This window comes from Xenopus tropicalis, chromosome 3, assembly GCF_000004195.4.
Source record: "Xenopus tropicalis strain Nigerian chromosome 3, UCB_Xtro_10.0, whole genome shotgun sequence".
Classification (NCBI taxonomy): domain Eukaryota; kingdom Metazoa; phylum Chordata; class Amphibia; order Anura; family Pipidae; genus Xenopus; species Xenopus tropicalis.
Window position 1 is genome coordinate 91,398,340 of NC_030679.2, and position 17,494 is coordinate 91,415,833.

At 42.7% G+C, this 17,494-nt stretch overlaps 2 protein-coding genes across 9 annotated transcripts in view; one reads left to right on the forward strand and one right to left on the reverse strand.

The window, feature by feature from the left end:
* Nucleotides 1-7,338, forward strand: part of herc1 (HECT and RLD domain containing E3 ubiquitin protein ligase family member 1) — a 138,826-nt gene extending 131,488 nt beyond the window's left edge. For all 7 annotated transcript variants that reach the window (XM_018092387.2, XM_018092388.2, XM_004915969.4 and 4 more), the window contains 5 exons: nt 1,262-1,338; nt 1,874-2,126; nt 3,144-3,296; nt 5,160-5,465; nt 6,758-7,338. In XM_018092387.2, coding sequence (XP_017947876.1) covers nt 1,262-1,338; nt 1,874-2,126; nt 3,144-3,296; nt 5,160-5,465; nt 6,758-6,943 — 975 coding nt within the window. In that variant the 3' untranslated portion in view covers nt 6,944-7,338. The remainder of the gene's footprint in view (nt 1-1,261; nt 1,339-1,873; nt 2,127-3,143; nt 3,297-5,159; nt 5,466-6,757) is intronic.
* A 469-nt stretch (nt 7,339-7,807) lies between these two features.
* fbxl22 (F-box and leucine-rich repeat protein 22) lies at nt 7,808-17,280 on the reverse strand. Of its 2 annotated transcripts, none has more exons than XM_002934552.5 (3): nt 15,913-17,280; nt 13,523-13,915; nt 7,808-9,651 (listed from the first exon to the last, which is right to left on the reverse strand). In XM_002934552.5, exons 2-3 carry the CDS (start codon nt 13,855-13,857, stop codon nt 9,306-9,308), a joined length of 681 nt encoding a protein of 226 aa, XP_002934598.1. In that variant the 5' UTR covers nt 13,858-13,915; nt 15,913-17,280; the 3' UTR covers nt 7,808-9,305. The 2 variants fall into 2 exon arrangements, with proteins under 2 accessions (XP_002934598.1, XP_004916025.1); XM_004915968.4 differs by having other exon boundaries at nt 13,523-13,920.
* Between the last annotated feature and the right edge of the window lie 214 nt (nt 17,281-17,494).

Consider the following 17,494-nt stretch of genomic DNA (forward strand, 5'->3'; position numbering starts at 1 on the left):
CCTTTTGTGCCCAGTTGTGATATCCCTTTCCGATTGCCAATCTACTTACAGACCCCCTTGGGTTTATATGGCATCCAATTGGTTCGCTTGTAGCTCACGACTCTCTGCTTTCCCACCTCTCAATTTCAGGCAGTATTAGGAACCACTTCACATAGGTAAATTTCCAACTTTAGCAACTTTAGGTTAATTCCACGACCTTTCTGTTTCCCTTCGCCTTCTGTGCACTTACTGTGGGATAAATGCATACGCCATATGTGTAAAAACTTAAATACTTTAATATAAATAAAACTTCCCAATACACTCACAAAAGGATGCGCATGTCAGGAGTCACTGGTATGGATCAGGTGGCTGCTCCTTTTTCTTTCCCTGTTCCCGACCTGCAGTGTCGTTTCTGGGTTCAGCAGTCCTGCCCTGTATAGTGCTCCTCCTCTGCGTCCTCTCTCACCGCTGACGCGTTTCGCATCGCTCAGGAGGAAGCCGGAAGTGGCAAAACGCGTCAGCGGTGAGAGAGGACGCAGAGGAGGAGCACTATACAGGGCAGGACTGCTGAACCCAGAAAGGGAAACAGAAAGGTCGTGGAATTAACCTAAAGTTGCTAAAGTTGGAAATTTACCTATGTGAAGTGGTTCCTAATACTGCCTGAAATTAAGAGGTGGGAAAGCAGAGAGTCGTGAGCTACAAGCGAACCAATTGGATGCCATATAAACCCAAGGGGGTCTGTAAGTAGATTGGCAATCGGAAAGGGATATCACAACTGGGCACAAAAGGGTTATATAAGTAAAAGTCATCACTGGTGTTAAAAAGCACATGAGAGTGCACATTGTGAAGTAATAACAGTATTACACAATTTTTTTTTTTTTTTTTTTTCCCTCTTCTTCTTTTCCTCATAAGACCTCATCGCTAAGTCTAAAGCAGAAGAGGGCACTTTGGAGTTATTTATTGAATTTTATTTGACCTGGGACACGAGGTATCTGAAGTGAGGAGCATACACTGAGAATTGCACTTATTTATATTTGTAAAGGGACATTCATTGTAACTGAAGGAGCCTGGCTCCAACACTAAACACATCATATCACTTGATGTTAACTTCAAAATGTCACATGGCAGTAATTGTTTTCCCTCACACTATGATGTCGTTATTGCTACTAACAAACTTACTTGGCTTCATGCTTCTCTGCCGTTTTTTTTTTACCATGTAGCTGGAGGAGCAGGGCACCTTGAATGATATGATTTGCAACAAATATGTGTACTTTTTCAACAGGAACTGGAAACTGGAGTAGTTGATCTTCTTATTCCATCACCCAATGCAACTGCTGAAGTGGGATATAACCGAGACAGGTATGTAGAACAGAGAATTGCATACTAGTAAGGGGGTGCTCTCTACTAATGATGAGTTCACAGGTGCATATAAAGGATAGGGTAACCCTACTGAAGGTTATACTGTAAGTATAACAGAGGCTACCAAGGAGTTTTCTGCCCATTTTTCAATTTATGATGGAAAAAGTGCCTTTTTATGGGTTATAGATCACCAAAACATTTACTGGTACTCAATGGGCGCGGCTTTAAATATCTATGGATCTACTCCATGTTTGGCCCTTGCGCGATAGATAATTGTATTACCAGTTAAGAAATAATCGCCCTGCATAATGGATTCTGCTAACAATATTGTAAGATATCTATCTCTGTTTTGCTCAGGAAGTAAAAACTAAAGATTTTTTTTTTTTTTTGATACAAACAATAGGCAAAAAGTATGTTCAGCACAAGCGCTATTTATTGAATGCATGTTGAACAAGGGGGTTATAGTACCTTTAAATGAAAAGGGTCATTCTGATGTAAATAATTATCAGTACTTTTTTAAAAAAATCTCTTGTAGGTTCTTACTTAATCCCTCATCTGGGCTGGATGAGCACCTTATGCAGTTCAAATTTCTGGGAATTCTAATGGGAGTGGCAATCCGCACCAAAAAACCCCTGGACCTACACTTAGCCCCACTAGTCTGGAAACAGCTGTGCTGTATACCCCTTACTCTGGAGGATTTGGAGGAGGTGGATCTGCTGTATGTGCAGACACTTAATAGCATTCTTCACATTGAAGACAGTGGTATAACTGAGGAGAATTTCCATGAGGTAAGTGCCTGCACAATGTAGCTGCCATGAAGCAAGAGCTTTTAGTGTTATGTCTAAAAGAATTTAGTAGTGAAGCAGGAGTGACACCCAAAAAGTTACTATTCTGCACCAGGCCCTTTCAAGGATTGTTTTTGCAGGGGGGCCCAGCTCAGAGTAGCAAACCCACCCCCTTCCCACCTCACTCCTCTCCCTGCCCTGACACGTTCCCTAGACCTGTTCTCATTTAAATCTCCACTCCCGCTCACTCTCCTACCTGAGAGCTTCCTCTGTTGTTACACCACTGAGATAAGGTGTGTGCTTTTTCCTTAGTTGTGAAGAAGGGGCCACACAAACAGGCTGTTTTGATGCCATATAAAGAAGCAACCCACCCTGGAACATAAAGTAGCCTATTGTCCTATCTTGTCACTTTTTGTGAATAATCCCTGTGACAAAGAATAATGTTCCACTGGTGTGTCGGTCTGGCAGCTCAGTAATCCAATTGATATATTTAGTTATCACCAAAAAAAACAAAGAAAATGTTTTCAAGTAATTAAAATATAATGTCCTGTTGCCCTGCACTGATCAAACTGGTGTGTTTGCTACAGTAACACTACTATAGTTATATAAACAAGTCATTGTGCAGCCATTCACGATGAAATAAGACTAAACGGCACAGGTTACAGTGCAGATAAACATTGTAGAATACAATGGGTTTAGGTTCCTGTGTAGGGACTAAACCTCTTATATTGAACAGTGTATATCTGCTGTGTAACCTGTGCCATTTGTCCTTTTTTCAGTTTCAATGCTGTCCCTATTTAATATCACAGAATTTGAAACTACACTAAATACTATTCCTGGCTTTTCCCCAGCACCCATGTGGCTTTTACATGGACCCTATTTAGTCATTTTTGAGGATGGCATTATGTTTAAAAAATAAAAAGTGCAATTATTAATCAACCTGATCAAGATTTTTCAGGCATTAAACACCAACAATATTTCCTAAAGGCAAAAGAATGTGTTTTATTTCTTGCTTTATAGATGATTCCCCTTGATTCCTTTGTGGGTCAGAGTGCTGATGGAAAGATGGTGCCAATAATCCCCGGTGGGAATAGCATCCCACTGACGTTCTCCAACCGCAAGGAGTACGTGGATCGAGCAATAGATTACAGGTTGCATGAGATGGACCGACAGGTGAGGGACAATCTGTAATGTTTTCATTACTGACAGAGTTATTGGGGGGAAGCTAGCTGTTTGTACAAGATGGCCAGGCATACTTGAGCAGTTTTGGGCTGAGATACGCTGTGTGTGCCTGCACTCGAGCCAAAGCTTGAAGCTCAGATTTTTAAAGCATATACAGTGGTGTGAAAAACTATTTGCCCCCTTCCCGATTTCTTATTCTTTTTCATGTTTGTCACACTTAAATGTTTCTGCTCATCAAAAACCGTTAACTATTAGTCAAAGATAACATAATTGAACACAAAATGCAGTTTTTAAATGAAGGTTTACGTTATTAAGGGAGAAAAAAAACTCCAAATCTACATGGCCCTGTGTGAAAAAGTGATTGCCCCCCCTTGTTAAAAAATAACTTAACTGTGGTTTATCACACCTGAGTTCAATTTCTGTAGTCACCCCCAGGCCTGATTACTGCCACACCTGTTGCAATCAAGAAATCACTTAAATAGGAGCTACCTGACACAGAGAAGTAGACCAAAAGCACCTCAAAAGCTAGACATCATGCCAAGATCCAAAGAAATTCAGGAACAAATGAGAACAAAAGTAATTGAGATCTATCAGTCTGGTAAAGGTTATAAAGCCATTTCTAAAGCTTTGGGACTCCAGCGAACCACAGTGAGAGCCATTATCCACAAATGGCAAAAACATGGAACAGTGGTGAACCTTCCCAGGAGTGGCCGGCCGACCAAAATTACCCCAAGAGCGCAGAGACAACTCATCCGAGAGGCCACAAAAGACCCCAGGACAACATCTAAAGAACCGCAGGCCTCACTTGCCTCAATTAAGGTCAGTGTTCACGACTCCACCATAAGAAAGAGACTGGGCAAAAACGGCCTGCATGGCAGATTTCCAAGGCGCAAACCACTTTTAAGCAAAAAGAACATTATGGCTCGTCTCAATTTTGCTAAAAAACATCTCAATGATTGCCAAGACTTTTGGGAAAATACCTTGTGGACTGACGAGACAAAAGTTGAACTTTTTGGAAGGTGCGTGTCCCGTTACATCTGGCGTAAAAGTACCACAGCATTTCAGAAAAAGAACATCATACCAACAGTAAAATATGGTGGCGGTAGTGTGATGGTCTGGGGTTGTTTTGCTGCTTCAGGACCTGGAAGGCTTGCTGTGATAGGTGGAACCATGAATTCTACTGTCTACCAAAAAAATCCTGAAGGAGAATGTCCAGCCATCTGTTTGTCAACTCAAGCTCAAGCGATCTTGGGTGCTGCAGCAGGACAATGACCCAAAACACACCAGCAAATCCACCTCTGAATGGCTGAAGAAAAACAAAATGAAGACTTTGGAGTGGCCTAGTCAAAGTCCTGACCTGAATCCTATTGAGATGTTGTGGCATGACCTTAAAAAGGCGGTTCATGCTAGAAAACCCTCAAATAAAGCTGAATTACAACAATTCTGCAAAGATGAGTGGGCCAAAATTCCTCCAGAGCACTGTAAAAGACTCGTTGCAAGTTATCGCAAACGCTTGATTGCAGTTATTGCTGCTAAGGGTGGCCCAACCAGTTATTAGGTTCAGGGGGCAATTACCTTTTCACACAGGGCCATGTAGGTTTGGATTTTTTTTCTCCCTAAATAATAAAAACCCTCATTTAAAAACTGCATTTTGTGTTTACTTGTGTTATCTTTGACTAATAGTTTAAATGTGTTTGATGATCAGAAACATTTTGTGTGACAAACATGCAAAAGAATAAGAAATCAGGAAGGGGGCAAATAGTTTTTCACACCACTGTATAGGAATAGGTGCCAGTATTGCTACACCATATGCACAGATCCTCGCCATGATCAATCGGTTTTTGTGCTTTTTAGGTTGCAGCAGTGCGAGAGGGTATGTCATGGATCATTCCAGTCCCGCTTCTCTCCCTTCTTACTGCCCGGCAACTGGAGCAAATGGTCTGCGGAATGCCTGAAATATCTGTGGATGTATTGAAAAAGGTAGTGCGGTACCGTGAGGTGGATGAACAACACCAGCTGGTACAGTGGTTCTGGCAGACACTCGAGGAGTTCTCCAATGAGGAGAGGGTTCTGTTTATGAGATTTGTCTCTGGCAGGTCTCGTCTCCCAGCCAACACTGCAGACATCTCGCAACGCTTTCAGATTATGAAGGTTGATAGGGTAAGAAGCTATTGTATCTGGTTGTCATCATCTCCCAAATGCAGTAATCCCCAACCAGTGGCTCGTGAGCAACATCTTGCCCCCCAACCCCTTGGATGTTGCTCTCAGTGACCCCAAACCAGGTAATTATTTTTGAATTCCTGACTTGGAGGCAAGTTTTGGTTGAATAAAAACCAAGATTTACTACCAAATAAAGCTGATAGTGTGCATAGAGGCTGCCTAATAGCCAATCTTAGCCCTTATTTGGCACCTCCATTAACTTTTGTTTCTTTTTTTTTTTTTTTTTTTACATTTAACTGTGGCTCACAAGTAAAAAAGGTTGGGGATCCCTGACCAAATGGAACAATCTGCTGCTATACAGGAACCATTCAGTGTTTTTTGTTTAGTCCAATAGGAATATAGGCAAGTCTGTTGACACTGGTAGCAGAAAGCGAGATGCTCTCTATAGTTTGTGAGAGATACAGACTTTATAATGTAAGTGCATCCCATGGCAATTCTTAATGTTTCACCGGATAGATAATGTTTGCATGTGGAAGTAAGTACAACCCTACATTTGTTACTAACGCAAATACCTAAAATAAGAATCTGGTATAGCTGATCAGAAGCAAAACATTAGAGGGAGGATTTGGTTTCGTTGAAATGTGTGGTATGTCCACACCTTTACATGGGGTGCACTTCCTTTTGTACAATTATATCTGTATCAGGTCTCTTGTACAACATGCTCCCCCCCCAGCAGTGTAAATGTATATACCATTCTTTTCTGTAAATCTTGTGGGACTGAGCCTCGACTATCCCCTTGCTGCCCTCCTGTTTATGCATTCACATTACAGTATAACAGGCAGCCAGGGCTAATGTGCATGCACTGCCTATTAGGCTTTAGCACTGTCATACTTGGCTTAATTATGCTGTGTAAAAACACCAGTATACATTTTGGTGTGAAAACACATTCATTCTAATGTTGGGGGCAGAAGGGAGTGAATTGGTGTGAATTTACCAGCAGAAAAACACCACCTACGTGACATGGCCCTGTAGGCAGTCAGAACACTAGCGGGGCTGCCATGGTGCCGTGGCACTGCTTGGAGAGAGGATGCTCCCCATCCATGCAGATTTATACAGAAGTAAAGAACCAGTGTGCAGAGAAAGGTTAGAACCTGGGTTCACTGGGGGCACCTCACAAATTGTTGTAGTACAAATAGAGCTTTTGTTGTTTAATTGGTTGATGCAAATCTCTTGCTATTCTTTAAGGAGCCGACTTGTTCTCCAACTTACTCTTTTTCTGCATTGTTCCCCAGCCTCACGATAGTCTGCCTACCTCACAGACCTGTTTTTTCCAACTGCGCCTCCCTCCATATTCCAGCCAGCCAGTGATGGCTGAACGTCTGCGCTATGCAATCAACAACTGCCGTTCCATCGATATGGACAATTACATGTTGTCCCGCAATGTGGACAATGCTGAAGGATCTGACACAGACTACTGAATCAATTTCTTTAAGCTACACGCCAGCTTTCTGGCTTTAATCGGGTTTGGACAATTTCAGGCATTTTACAACCATGAAAAATTAGTTCCTTTTATCAACTCAAGAAATGTTTTATTTTGTTTTCACCTGTGAATGTAAAATAAAAGGCTGTGTGCTCATCTCACCCGCGCCCAAGCTGTTTATCAGGAGGTGCTTGGGCAGGGTCAGGGGAGGCTTGGTGGGTTCATACACACCCAGCATTGCTGCATACTTGAAACATTGTACATTGGTGCACTTATTGTTAATCCCAAGAGGAACGTTTTACATAAATATTCCTATTTATTTTCTTTTAATTTGGAAATTGCCTGTGCAGGATAAGCAATGCAGAAGATGAATAAATTGAAGCTGAAAGAGAATGTGATTTATGTTTAAAGTTTTTCGCCATTTATTTATTTCACCATGAATGCTATAACCAGTGCCAGTTACCCTGAGAAATAACTTGGACATTCAGTCACCTGTAAAGGCACCAGGCCCAGAACCTTGACAGTCAAGTTACCCTTTTAAAAGTCAGGAGAACCTTGAGCCACATTGACCCCTTAGTGTCCACTGACTACCAGTTCCTTAATCATTTGCAATTGGCTACCCATACTCTCCTGCATGTTTCACTGTGCTTTGTGCCCTTACGCTGAACAATTTTTTAGGGTGAATAAATCCACTTGCGCTGCTCAAGAATCTCCTCTGGTTTGAGGCCCGGAGCAGTCAGTACTTCTGACTTCTCTTAAAAAATGAGAAAATCTTGAATATAAACCTGTGGCTATCACCCTACAGTTAGCAATGGCCCAGAAGGCTCTCTCATCTAAAATATCCATTGCCACATAAAAAATGTTAAATATTATATTAGCTTCAGCATTTAATTCTCAGCATGGAAGTGTCAGGCCAGTGATAACATGTGGGTTACAGTTCCTTCCTACAAAACTGCGGCACATCAGGTCTCCTAATGGCAGGAGGTTGGTGCATGAGAAACACACAATCACAGATTTAAAAAATTTTATAAGTAGAAAATCTCATACAAAATTTGGACAAATATAATAAAATAAGCACAGCTGGAAGCCTGTAGTTGGGGTTGCTATTTTGGGAAATATACCGGCTTTCCTATACTTAACGTTCCTCCCTAATAATAACATTTGCATCAAACATCATTTGTAGTAGTCAGGCCAGGAGAATACCAGCCAGGTGGCAACCCTAGTTGCAGTATGGGAATTGCTTGGATAAACATAGGATTCCATTCCACTGGAAGAACGATTGGCCACATAGCATGTATTACATTGTGGCTGTATTTGGAGTTTATTATGCACAGCAGCAGCATACCAGTGGGACATATACACACTGTACAGAAATAACTTCATACATCTGGCACATCGGTGCCTTGCCCATCAATGGCTCAGAGCAACCCTGGGAGAAACATTTAGCCAGCCACAAAAATAATTGTGGAATCTCATGCTGGAGAAGGCTAAAGTATTGGTGCTCTGATGTTGCTGAACTACAAGTTCCATTATACAACCCAGTGGCTGCAGCACAGCAGTGTGGAAATAATTTTTATTTTTCCACTACGGTTTAGCTGCAAAGCAGACAGTTTGTGCAAAATAATGGGTTGGGTAGGAGTTAACTAGTATGAATAATCAATATCATACTACAGTGTAGTGCTGCAGTGGTATGGCTGCCCAAGCACTTGCAACAAAAAAAACTGCTGAAGACTTGGATTTTAGATGTACAGAAGGATATAAACAAAATGAAATATTTGGTGTGTAGTGGCCAGATTGTATTGCTCTAAATCCAGGACTGACAGATCAGCACTTGTCAGGACCTGACACATAGCAGCACTGCACTTGTAATGGGAAGGGATATCTGGATTCTTGTCCTCCCACAGAGGAAAAATGCTAGAAATCACTCAGTGCAATTACCCTTAAAATAAACAGTGCAAGAGAGGACATTAACTTCCCTTCCATTGATTTAGCCCTTCTTCTTTACCCAAGAAATCATTGAGGACAGTAATATAATCTGATAGGCTGGAGTCCCTTGTGTAAACAATATCTTAAGTCCGTCAGTGTCTTAGTTCAACGCCCCCATAGATGGCATGGCATAGATGGTGTGGAACTACACTGGTACCGTTCCTAGAACAATGCCAATGTTCTAGTAATTAAGTAACAGCCTTGATAAATGCACAATTGTTGACCTCCCGTTTCCTAGGTCTCCAGCAAAAAGTCTGGTTGCTTATCACACTTCTATAAGTAAGGTTATTACAAGGTTACTGTGCCACACTTACTAGCAGGCTCCCACTATGCACTGTTTGCCAACCTGTTCCCAAGAGGGACATTACGCTGTCTCAACTGAGTACCAGCTTCCTGACTGTCTTCTGAAACAAAATCCTGTCCTCAGGAATCCTGTCGGCGACCATACCTGCACTTCTGTCTGCCTGCAGCATCAGCCCCGGGCAAAACTGCTGCAAAAAATAAAGGCCCTTGTGGGTTATATTCCGGCAGAAATTGACATGGAGAGTCTTCAGATTGCATGCAACCACAGGTATCACCATCAGCATCTTGTCTGTCACCCCAGAGCAATTCTCTAACTTCAGACTGCGAAGGTTGGAACAGCAGGTTAGTATCTCAATGATAATGTCGTCATGTACATGGGCACAGCCATACAGTGTCAGGGATTGCAGATTTAGGCACCTAAAATAGAGAGAAGCCAAAATGTGTGGTTAGTGCTCAAATGGACCCTGTAAATGTGCTAAATGAAAGGAATGTGTAACATTCACAAAACACAGAGTATGTTTCTCCCAAAGATCACATCCAAAGACCTGCAAGAACATATTGCTGCAGATGGTGTTTCTGTACATCGTTCTACAATTCAGCACAATTTGCACAAAGAACATCTATATGGCAGGGTGATGAGAAAGAAGCCCTTTCTGCACTCACGCCACAAACAGAGTCACTTGTTGTATGCAAAAGCTCATTTAGACAAGCCAAAGTCATTTTGGAACAAAGTGCTTTGGACTGAGGAGACAAAAATTGAGTTATTTGGTCATAACAAAAAGTGCTTTTCATGGCGGAAGAAGAACACCACATTCCAAGGAAAACACCTGCTACCTACTGTCAAATTTGGTGGAGGTTCCATCATGCTGTGGGGCTGAGTAGCTAGTTCAGGGACTGGGGCCCTTGTTTAAGTCGAGGGTTGAATGAATTCTACCCAATATCAACAAATTCTTCAGGATAATGTTCAAGCATCAGTCACAAAGTTGAAGTTTCGCAGGGGTTGGATATTCCAACAAGACAATGACCCTAAACATAGTTGGAAATCTACAAAGGCATTTATGCAGAGAGAGAAGTACAATATTCTGGAATGGCCGTCACAGTCCCCCGACTTGAATATCATGGAAAATCTATGGGATGATTTGAAGCTGACTGTGGGGTTCCCAGATTTTTTTCATATGACTGTATATGTTCTACTATACTGTGTATTTATCAATTTATTAAGCTTTCATTTCTATATGAATTAGTGCTGATTTCGCAAAACAGTAGAAATAACCTGCAACTGCAATGTACATTGTTTAAAGGGGTGGTTCACCTTCAAGTCAATTTTAGTATGTTATAGAATGGCAGATTCTTAGTAACTTTTCTGTTGGTCTTTATTTTCTATTTCTTTGCCTTTTTCTTCTGACTACTTCTCTGTGAGGCTACATTTTTACTATTATTATTACTTTTTATTCCTTATCTTTATATCCAGCCACTCTTTATTTATATTCCAGTTTCCCATTCAAACCACTGCCTGGTGCTAGGGTTCAAAAGCTGAAATTCCAAACTGGAGAGCTGCTAAACAAAAAAGATAAATAATTCGGAAACCACAGAAAGTGAAGAACAATTGCAAATTGTTTTTAGAATATCAAGCTCTACATTGCACTGTTAATTTTAAGGTAAACACCCCCTTTAAAGATGTATATGTCCATGGAATGTGAGGCACGACGCTGCCACTGATACACCTGGGATGGATCTACTGGAAGGTACATTAAAGCTAAAACTCTGCATCATGAATCAATATGGGAAGTCACCTTGTATCCTATACACCGTAAGGCAGGCCTGGCACCCTAGCAGCACCTCCTTGGACATGACATAAGTTACCTATACCTGCTAAGCCAGTTCTAAGATTCCCTCAAAACAAATTTATATTAAATAAATACTGTCATGAGAAAACATGTTTTTTTTTCAACACACATCAGTTAATTCTCCAGCAGAATCCTGCATTGAAAGCTGTTTTTCAAAAACACAAACTTTTTTTTTTTATATTTGGTTTTGAAATGTCACACAAGGCTAGCCATTTTAATTTCCCAGGGTGCTACAACCATGTGACTTGTGCTCTAATAAACTTCAGTCAACTGCTATTGTTCAGCAGAACAATGGGAAGGGAGCAAGATAGCAGCTCCTCGTAGATAACAGAATAGCACTCAATAGTAAGAAATCCAAGTCCGGCTTGGGACTCCTCCAGTTACATGGGAGTAGGAGAAACAATAGGTTACCTGAAAGCAGTTCTAATGTGTAGCGCTGGCTCCTTCTGAAAGCTCAGACTCAGGCACAATGCACTGAGATGGCGCCTACACACCAATATTATAGCTACAAAAAATACATTTGTTGGTTCAAGAACGCAGTGTTAAATGGTAGAGTGAATTATTTGCTATGAAAATAATGTGCACAGTGTAATTTAGAAGTATATAGAAGTATACAATGCAAATCATGACAGAATCCCTTTCAAATTGCTCAGTGTGCTCCTCTTACCAATTTACAGTTTTTTAATGCAAATATAATAAATTTGTTACAACAGCACCACCTGCTGGTCACTGTGGCTGGCTGCAGTCACTAAAAATAAATATGAGGGGAAAAAAGGTCAAAATCTCTGGAAAATCATTCCAAAAAAGCCAGTTGGTAGCAACGTTTCAGAATAATTATATTATATGTTGAAAACATCCATTATCTTATCCCTATCCCTGCACCTCTGTATGTGTTTTTGCCAGAACAGTTCTTCTTCTGCATTTTATAGATAGACTTACTTAGCAAAACCCTGGGTGTCTTTTTTGCCAACTACAGGTACCTGGTTGTTATGAATTTTTGTCCTGCACCTATCAGCAATTACTTAGAGCAGTGCTGTCCAACTGGCAGCCCATGCCCCCCCCCCCCCCCACCCTCTGTGTGGCCCCCCACCTTCTGTGTGGCCCCCCACCTGTTTGGCTGTTTTAATGGCTTACCTTTGTGCAAGCTTTGGTAAATGGTATCAGTACTGAGATTAACTGGACCCCTGCATGGTTCACACCTCAGATTCAGGCTTTAATGCTCAGTATTTTTTACAATTTAGCACCAGCATTGTGTCAGACAGCATTGTGTCATCTTGGAATGGTCATGACCAGTTACATGTGTAATCTTGATAGGCTTCCCTGTCTCCTTCCCTACTCTTCTTCCCCTGCCCTATGCTGCCTGTGTGTGCCATACTCTGCTTGCCCTGTGCTGCATGTGTGTGTGCCATACTCTGGTTGCCCTGTGCTGCATGTGTGTGTGCCATACTCTACCTGCCCTATCCTGCCTGTGTGTGCCATACTCTACCTGCCCTATCCTGCCTGTGTGTGCCAGACTCTGCCTGCCCTATACTGCCTGTGTGTTCCATACTCTGCCTGCCCTATGCTGCCTGTGTGTACCATACTCTACCTGCCCTACCCTGCCTGTGTGTGCCATACTCTGCCTGTGTGTGCCATACTCTGCTTGCCCTGTGCTGCATGTGTGTGTGCCATACTCTGGTTGCCCTGTGCTGCATGTGTGTGTGCCATACTCTACCTGCCCTATCCTGCCTGTGTGTGCCAGACTCTACCTGCCCTATCCTGCCTGTGTGTGCCAGACTCTGCCTGCCCTATACTGCCTGTGTGTTCCATACTCTGCCTGCCCTATGCTGCCTGTGTGTACCATACTCTACCTGCCCTACCCTGCCTGTGTGTGCCATACTCTGCCTGTGTGTGCCATACTCTGCCTGCCCTATGCTGCCTGTGTGTGCCATACTCTGCCTGACCTATGCTGCCTGCCATACTCTCCCTGCCATATGCTGCCTTTATGTGCTATACTCTGCCTGCCCTACGCTGTCTGTGTGTGCCATACTCTCCCTGTGTGTGTCATACTCTCCCTGCCCTATGCTGCCTGTGTGTGCCATACTCTGCCTGCCCTATGCTGCCTGTGTGTGCCATACCTTGCCTGCCCTATGCTGCCTGTGTGCCATACTCTCCCTATGTTGCCTGTGTGTCCCATGCTCTGTCTGCCCTATGCTGCCTGTGTGCCATACTCTCCCTATGCTGCCTTTTGGAGTTGAACCTGACGGGTTTGTTAATTTGAAATAGTTGTTAGGGGTCCCTAAGGTGTGTAATTATTATGTACTGGGGGGGGGGGGGTCGCAGTGTTTCCCACAGGGGAGGAGAAGCCATATGGATAAGGATGTGACTAATATGACTTAAAAAACTCCTTTCACATATGAGTGATATTCCCCTGGCTGTACCCTGTAAAGACTGGCACTCACCTTTCACTGACTGTCAGCAGGAAGTCACTCACAATGTTCTGATGCTGGCTGCACATTGATTTCTGCAGCGGAGTTTTCCACCAGTCCTCAATGTTACAGATTTTCACCCGACTGGAATACCAGCAAATAGACAAGGATCTCAAAGCTGTCCCCAGGATAAAATTCTTCTTGTTTAGCTCCCCAGGGCAACTGAAATTCAAAATTGGCCACAAAACTGGATCCTGGTAGACGTCCATAAGGCTATGGCAGGTCTGGGACAGACATCTCCGGCTGGTTTTGTCCAGGAAGGAGAAGAGGTGCAGGAGGCACTCGCGGTTCAGCTCGGTGATGTGCATGGCTCCACTCTGCTCACACCAGGATACCCATAGGCTCCCCTGTGGCCTCTCTGCAGTTCTACACTGGAAAGAACACAAAGCGCAGTCTTCTTAATAAAAAGCTCAAATACTCGCATGTTGGATAATGGGGGGTCAGGAAAAACAACTTTGCATTAAAAAAAAAATTCTGCAAGTTACCCATAGACCTAGAAACTGGTTTGTGAAACAATATGTGTTCATTATATGTCTGTGCTTTATTCCCTATACGGAGCATTTAAGGATTGCCAGATACAGCCCAGTGCTTTATGGTCTATGTGGAATGTAAACAGGTTCTGCTGACACACTGAGCAGGACCATGGAGTCCAATACAGGGCATTACTGGGCCACTCTGTGCAACACAACCATGGCTGGGCAGAATCCTGAACACTGGGATGGGGAGAAGCAACTAATAAATTATTAGAATTAAAATATTTTCTTTTTGCTTTTAAAAAAAAAAGGGGCTGGTATGGGGGAGGGGGGGGGATCAATTGTAACAAGAAACTTAACCAGTGACTACAAAATATTTTCTCCTGAAACCAAAATGGCAGAAATATATACAATCTGGATAGACAAATGGGGTTCAGAGACTACGAGAAGTTTGCTTAGTGTCCTGGGCTCCATAACCAACCAAAGTGCTGCAGAAATATTTACCACATTGCTGTAGGGCAAGATCCTCAGTGCTGCAAAGCCAATTCCCAAGGGCTACAAGATATTTATGACATTCTTACAATATTCTGGTATTCTGTCGCTTTCCAGCTATGACCAGAAGCCCCAGTTCAAGCAAGTGCACTGGATTAAAGGGCAAATATACCCACCCCCTTTTTTTTTTACATAAACATGTAACACAGACATTCCTTTCAAACTGCAATCAGGCAATCACAACAATCTGTGCTGCAGGGTCAGTTCCCCAACCCCATAGGCTCACAGTGTGACCCAACACCTCCAAGATTTCTGCCATTGTGAAGCAATGGATTGTGGGATTTGAACGCCATCTTCTTTGCAGATTTCCACCCTTTAAATAATCCATGAGCCAGACAAGCAGTGACAGCCACTTGCTCCCACTGGGCTCTTGCAGTCATTGAGGAGGTCTCTGGGCAGGGTGGGTTGGTACATGATTGGTATCAGTAGCAGATACATGGTGGCATGAATGGGACAAGTTTTTGCGCCCAAGGGTAAAATTCCCCCTTACTCTCACTCCCCAGGGCAATTCTCTCTGATAGAAAGACAAAGGCAGAAAGTAGAAATCAAGCAGCCAATGCATTATGTGCCCGTAACAGGAGCCAATCTAGGATTCTCACAGTAAGTGATACTATAATACATGGAATAAAACAGTTCAGAGTGAATCTGCTGACAGGCACGGCTTGTGACATATTTTGCTAAACGCTGATTTCATATTACTAAACATTCAGTCTCACAATCCTTTCTGACCTGCATCCATGCCACCATGCCAGGGCTGGCATTAAAGGGAGAGGCAGAGGTGGGGGTAAGTAGAAGGAAATGATATTAAGCAATATGTTAGATATTGTGTATAGATACAGGGTTTCTGAGCTGTAGCCCTCCAGCTGACCATAGGGACACGGTGGTAGCATATTGGCTGTAGGGTCACAGACAAAACGGTCATTGGTTTTGCGCTCATAAAGGGGCCCCAGATTTTCTGCATTGCCAGGGAACCTGCTATTCTGACTGATGGGGTACAATAAATATTTGGCAAGTTTTCACTATAACAGAAAAGTTGACTACAACCCAAACCTTACAGAACAGTCACCATAGGATCATTTCTGATTTACAGCAGGGAACAGTATTCCCCATTAGCAATCTATGCATTAAGCAATGGTTTCCACAGCATAGCTCTCTAACCAGCCTAATACTAATCCCAGCCAGTGCTCTGCAAAGCTTACATACAAATCTACTAACCAGTGTATACTTGCCACTCACTCAATGCTGCTCATTAGAAATCATGCCTAGCAGCCTGTGCCCCAAGCCCTGCCCCGAGCAATCAGTTTGCCCATGTGCCTATGGAAGGAAGAGCAGACCTACCAGTTGGAAGGGAATGCACAGCGCCTGTGGCCGGGGAGAGTGCAAGTGTGGCTAGTGAAGCTCCTGTAGGAAGCTCATGGACATATAAGGCAGGCAGGGTGCTGGGCTCAGACAGCAGCTGCTGGGCTAGTTATTTATAGACACAATTATCAGATGCTCAGAACCACAACACTTGGCATTAAGAAAGCCACTTGTTTAATGCTATTAAGCACTGTTGTCATTTACTGGGAAGTTGGGCAACTGCATTTGGCCTAACAGCTTTTAATTCCTTCAGCCTTAACAAAGGAAGATCCTTATATATTTTGCTGTACAGTGCTGCGTACATAAGTAGCACTATATAAATACAAAGATACATACAGCTCAGTTTGCAGCATCAGTGGGCTGTCTGAGTGGCCCGTGGTTCTGTAGCTAAACAGTGACAGCTGCAGGAACAAATGGCGGTCAGGCACCTGTCACACAGCCAGCACAACTGGCATCACTGGGGGGGGGAATCAACTAATTCACTGGTTCTTTCTGCATCTTATGCTATTGCAGCTCAGGCAACTACAACTCCCATCAAGCATAGTCAGCTTGTTTGTGGCAAAGCAAGCAGCAAAGAATGGAGGCTTCTATGTGACAACTGCAGAGTAACACATGGAGTGGTTGTTAAATATACATTCATAATAGGCAAATACAAATAGTATTAAACTAAATAAAATAATAGTATAGTGTTTTAAAGGAGCTTTGCCCAGTTCATTTGTATCACTACCCAGGACAGCAGTTCTATCCAAGAGATGTGGGGCACCAGCCTTCTGGGTACCAAACTATATGGTGGCTTTGTAGTATTAGGAGTGGCCCCAGAAGTGAAAGTGTACCCCAGGATCCAGCAGCACATCCCCCAGTACAAAAGGGAAAGGACAGATATAATGGAAGATACCACTGTGGAGCTTTAATTGCAATGGACTTTTGAGCATAAGGAAAGGTACAGGAGCCCTGACTCAGTACTGGACCTTTAGTGCCACTTACCAGCAACTCCAAATGGATTTTAATTTCTTATTTTTTACTTATTTAGGAACGGCTGCCCAACTGGAGATACAATGCCTGCCTCTGCCACAACATTTTCCATAGAAATCAATTCGTTCATGGCATAACAATAAGCCCGTTTAGAGCTATATATCAGGCAGGTATGCTGCATCCTCTTACATAGCAGTATCAGGCCACCAGGTTAAACAGTCTTGTCTGAATGTAACCTGCCAGCTGAAAGCCTAACTGCCTCACGGAGGGACACCAATTCCTTTGTGGGGCCAACCAGGCAGTTCCTTACTTTGCAGTTTCATTACATGTAACATTTCTCAATTTCTATAGGATTTTTGAGGGAAATATGTCAAAGGAAAACTCTCACATTCCCCTATAGATACATAGGAACCTAAAAATCCCATATTTACTAAATATGCCTGCGTGCCAGTCAGAAGCCATAATGCTGATAACCAGGCATCACATGATATATTTGCTACTTTATCACAACCATCAGATTATAAAATGTACAGAATTGAGATTTATGCCAAGTGAATAATCAGATTTTCAGTACAATGATATACAAATG